The 5,392-nt window shown below is 38.5% G+C and overlaps 1 protein-coding gene across 2 annotated transcripts in view; it reads right to left on the bottom strand.

Annotated features, from left to right (window-relative positions):
• Window positions 1-1,027: 1,027 nt before the first annotated feature.
• Window positions 1,028-5,392, bottom strand: part of ZNF568 (zinc finger protein 568) — a 39,414-nt gene continuing 35,049 nt past the window's right edge. The window contains exon 7 of one of the 2 annotated variants that reach the window (XM_011950634.1): window positions 1,028-2,610. In XM_011950634.1, coding sequence (XP_011806024.1) covers window positions 1,028-2,610 — 1,583 coding nt within the window. The remainder of the gene's footprint in view (window positions 2,611-5,392) is intronic. The other variant, XM_011950635.1, reaches the window with a different exon arrangement.

Below are 5,392 nucleotides of genomic sequence, written 5' to 3'. Positions count from 1 at the left end.
ACATATATCATATAAATACTTCTTATGCATTATTTGTGAGTTTCTATAGGATGTATACCTAGAAGTGGAATTACAGAGTCCTTTTTTTTTTCTCTTTTTTTAAAAAAAAAGGCTCCCTGGCCTCAATGTCATAGATAATAACCTCTATTTTCTCCCAATGGTTTCACAGTTTGGCTTTTCAGATTCCAGTATTTAAATCCTTTAGAATATTAATCTTTTGGCCAGGCGCAGTGGCTCAAGCCTGTAAACCCCAGCACTTTGGGAGGCCAAAGAGGGCAGATCTCTTGAGGTCAGGAGTTCAAGACTAGCCTGGCTAACATGGTGAAATCCCATCTCTACTAAAAATACAAAAAAAAAAAAAAAAAAAAAGAAGGAACCCAGGAGGCAGAAAGGCTGCAGTGAGCTGAGATTGTACCACCATACTCCACCCTGGGCGACAGAGTGAAAAAAGAATATTTATTTTTTAATACGTCATAATGTTGTAATTTTATTTCCTCTAACACGGAGAGTCAAATATTCCCAGCAATTTTATTGACTAGGTCATCATTTCCCTACTAATTCATGATGTCAGGTCTAACATACCCCAAGTTCACATATATTCATGGGTCTGCTTCTGGATATTCTATTCTTTAAAATCTGCTTATTTACCTACTAATGTACTAATACCACACATTTTTAAATGACTATAACTTTATATCATACAATGAGGGTGTTTCCTCTGTTCTTTTCAAAATTGTCTCAGCAATCCACACACTTCTACTTCACATGAATTTTGTAATCATTTTTGAAAGATCCTAGATTCTTAGTAGATTTTGTTTGGAAGTGCTTTCAGTCTATAGATTTTTAGAATTGAGGTTTTTATAATACTGGGTTTTTCCATCTATGTATATGGTATTTCTCTCCATTTATTCCAGTCTTACATCTTTTAACAAAGTATTAAAATTTTTCCATAAAGATCCTAGTTGTTTGAGCTTATGCCAAGATATTTTAAGTAAAACATGGGTTGAATTTAAGAGGGCTTCTTCATTTAATATACTCGGTGTCTCTCACCTGTATGACCTCTCTTATGTATAGAAAGGGATGCTCTTTGAGAGAATGCTTTCCCACATTCATTACATTCAAAGGGTTTCTCACCAGTATGACTTCTCATATGTATAATAAGTAATGAGCACTGAGAAAAGGCTTTCCCACATTTATTACATTCATAGGGTTTCTCCCCTGTGTGACTTCTCACATGAAGAGTGAGGGATGAGATTCGAGAGAAGGCTTTACCACATTCATTACATTTGAATGGTTTCTCTCCCGTATGAATTTTTTCATGCTCAAGAAGATTTTGTCTCTGACTGAAAGCTTTCCCACATTGATTACAATGATAAGGTTTCTCTCCAGTATGAATTTTCTCATGTTCAGTGAGGTTTGATTTCTGACTAAAGGCTTTTCCACACACTGTACATGCATAAGGTTTCTCACCCGTATGAATTCTCTGGTGTCGAATGAGGTTTGACATCTGAATAAAGGCTTTCCCACATTCACTGCATTCATAAGGTTTCTCTCCAGTGTGAATTTTCTGATGTGTAATGAGATTTTCTTTCCTGCTGAAGGCTTTTCCACATTCCTTACATTCATAGGGTTTCTCAGCTGTATGATTTCGCATATGTACGGTAAGCGATGAACTTTGAGAGAAGGCTTTCCCACATTCGCTACATACATAGGGTTTCTCACCAGTGTGACTTCTCATATGTATAATAAATACTGAGCATTGAGAGAAAGCTTTTCCACATTTATTACATTTATAGGGCTTCTCCCCCGTGTGACTTCTCATATGTAACGTAACAGATGACATTCGAGAAAAAGCTCTACCACATTCATTACATGCATAAGGTTTCTCCCCAGTATGAATTTTCTCATGCTCAATAAGATTTTGCTTCTGGCTGAAGGATTTCCCACATTCCTTACATTCATAGGGTTTCTCTCCAGTGTGAATTCGCTCATGTTCAATGAGATTTGATTTCTGACTGAAGGCTTTCCAACAATTCTTACATGCATAAGGTTTCTCCCCAGTATGAATTCTCTGGTGTCTAATAAGGTTTGACATCTGAATGAAAGCTTTTCCACATTCATTACACTTATACGGTTTTTCCCCAGTATGAATTTTCTGATGCGTAATAAGATTTTCCTTCCTACTGAAGGCTTTTCCACATTCTTTACATTCGTAAGGTTTCTCTCCAGCATGAATTCGCTCATGTCTAATGAGGTCAAATTGATGACTGAAGTCTTGTCCACACTGATTACACTTAAAGGGGGTTACAACATAGGATGCACAATGGTAAAATAGTTTCCCAAACTCATTACATCCATTCTGCTTCTCTCTTATACAGCCTTTCTCATATCTAAGTAAGTCTAAATTATGCTCCAAACCCTTATCAAGTAAGTCATGGTCATAGAAGCTTTGTCTTGAAGTAACAATGTCCGAACTCAGAGGAAATATTTTCGCAACTTTTTTACATTCAACGACTTTTTCCTTTATCAGAATTTTCTTGGAGATGGATGTGACTTTCCTCACAAGTGTTTCCTGTTGCTTCTTGATCTGTTCATCAACTTCCCAAACTTCTAAAATGGAGGACCAGAAATTATTACTTGTGAATTATTCTACCACTATACTGTTAATAACGTATCAGACATTGGCTAACGTGGGGTTTAATCTTTGATGTTGGCCTAGTCAACCAATATGAAAAAAAGCTAAGAGTAAATGTTCCTAGTTCCTAAGGTTTGAGAAGTTAACTACTATATCAAACATATGGAGACAAAAACTGATATCTGTAGGTCCAAGTGGCTTTGATTGATTTGTAAAGTGTCCAAAAACAGTGCAGAAATCAGCAAAATCAATAGAATAATTAAAATGAAAGGGTGAACACAAAAATGACTGACAGGGAGTCAAACGGCTAAAGAGCAAAATGAACATTTGTGATTAAACACACTGGCTTGAATGCATGTCTTTTTCCTCCTTCCTAAAATTCCATTAAAATGATAGTGAAAGAATAAAGGGTTAAATCCATAAGAAAAAGGAGACATGAGTGTAAAAAAGGTGAACAAGAGATTTTAACATAATACTGCAGGATGAGAAGCATTTAGAGAACCATAAACAGAATAGCAAAGCTATAAAGTTAAAGTATCATGAAGATGCAAATGACAATAAGCAACAAAGTGATTTGGCCAAAAATCACTGGAAAGGCTCAAGAATTGGAGAATCCAGGCACTCAAAAGGTAGGGATAAACAAGCACAAGGCAAGGATGTTCCCTCGCATTACTGCTTTTTAACATTGTACTAGAAGTCCTACCGAATGCAACAAGAAAAGGAAATAAAAGCTATTCAGATTAGGAAGGAAAAACGAAACAAGAACTGTCTTTGTTCACAGGTGATGTGATCCTCTATGTAGGAAATCTGAAAAAAAAAAAAAATCAACAACAAAAAACCCCTGCTGCAACTAGTAAGTCAAACGCCGACAAGTTTGCAGAGCAATAGGAACTCTCACTCATTGCTGGTGGGACTGCAAAACGGTACAGCCACTTTGGAAGACAGTCTGGCAGTTTCTTACAAAATTAGACATACTATTACCATATTATTCAGCAACCATGCTTGGTATTTACCCCAATGAGTTGAAAACTTATGTCCATACAAAAATCTGCACATGGATATTTACGGTAGCTTTATTCCTAATTGCCAACACTTGGAAGATGCCCTTTACTAGGCGAATGGATAAACTGTGGTACATCTAGACAATGAAATATTCATCAATGATAAAAATATGTGCCATCAAGTTATAAGAAGACATGGAGGAACCTTAAATGCATGTTGCTAAGTGAAAGAAGCCTATTGGAAAAGGCCACCAGCTGTATGATTCCAAACTGGAAAAGGCAAAATCATGACCAGTAAACATATCAGTGGTTGCCAGAGCTTATGGGAGAGGAAGGAATAAACAGGGGGAAGACAGGGGAGTTTTAGGGCAGTGAAAGTATTCTGTACCATACTATAATGGATCTGAGTCATTATACATTTATCAAAACCCATGGAATGTACAACACCAGGAGTGACCCTAATGTAAATTACGGACTTTGGGTAATAATGATGTGTATAATAATAACAGTAATGCAGGTTCATTGATGGTAACAAATACACCACTGTGGTGCAAGATGTTGACAGTGGGGAAGGCTGTGTGTGTGCTCGGGCAGTGGGTATTCATACACTTCGTACTTTTTCATGAGCTCTGTACACCACTCAGTTTTGTCGTGAACCTAAAACCAGCCTAAAAGATGAAGTTTATTAATATAAAAAACCAGATGCGCTGGGCTGTACCTGTATTCCCAGCTATTTGGAAGGGTTGCTAATGGCCAGGAGTTTGAGACTAGTCTGGGAAACATAGCAAGACCTCATCTCAAAAAAAAGGGGAGTGGGTAGGATAAGAGTGGGACTAAAAAGAAGAGGATTAAAGTCTGAGTAGGGAGCAGTTACACACCAAGGCAAGAGTTATGGATCTGCTTAAGTAACATGTATTCCAATCTCCCATCATGCTTTTCCATCCTGTAAAGGCTAAGGCAGTTAAAACTATGTTTCCTAGACAAAACTGCATGTAGAGTTCCCATGTGATTTAGATTCACCATACACTCTAACATGAGTGAGATCAACAAACCCTTTCTGTTATTTAGCCTCATGAATGCTGGCATGTACCTACACATAGGAGATAAAAAGATTAAAAGGAACAACAGACGCTGCCATTTGGGGTCCCACACAAAACTTCTAGGTTCAGCCTGGGTGCAGTGGCTCACGACTGTAAGGCGTGGATCACCTGAGGTCAGAAGTTCAAGACCAGCCTGACCAACATGATGAAAGCCCATCTCTACTAAAAATACAAAAATTAGCTGGGCATGGTGTAATCCCAGCTACACAGGAGGCTGAGGCAGGAGAATTGCTTGAACCTGGGAGGCAGAGGTTGCAGTGAGTCGAGATCATGCCACTGCACTCCAGCCTGGGCAAGAGTGAGACTCAGTCTCAAACAAATAAACAAACAAAAACTTTCTTGGTTCTGATCCAACCATTCTATAGTCCACTAATTAAAAAAACATAGGCAGGGCATGATGGCTCACGCCTGTAATCCCAGCACTTTGGGAGGCCAAGGTGGGTGAATCGCCGGAGGCTGGGAGTTTGAGACCAGTCTGACTAACATGGAGAAACCCCATCTCTACTAAAAATACAAAATTAGCTAGGCGTGGTGGCACATGCCTATAATCCCAGCTACCTGGGAGGCTGAGGCAGGAGAATCGCTTGAACCTGGGAGGCGCAGGTTGTGGTGAGCCGAGATTGCAACTTTGTACTCCTGGGCAACAAGAGCAAAAC

Source organism: Colobus angolensis, unplaced genomic scaffold (genome assembly GCF_000951035.1).
Source record: "Colobus angolensis palliatus isolate OR3802 unplaced genomic scaffold, Cang.pa_1.0 Scaffold31, whole genome shotgun sequence".
Lineage (NCBI taxonomy): Eukaryota > Metazoa > Chordata > Mammalia > Primates > Cercopithecidae > Colobus > Colobus angolensis.
The sequence above is the reverse complement of the archived record's forward strand: the minus strand, read 5'-3'. Positions and strand labels throughout refer to the sequence as shown.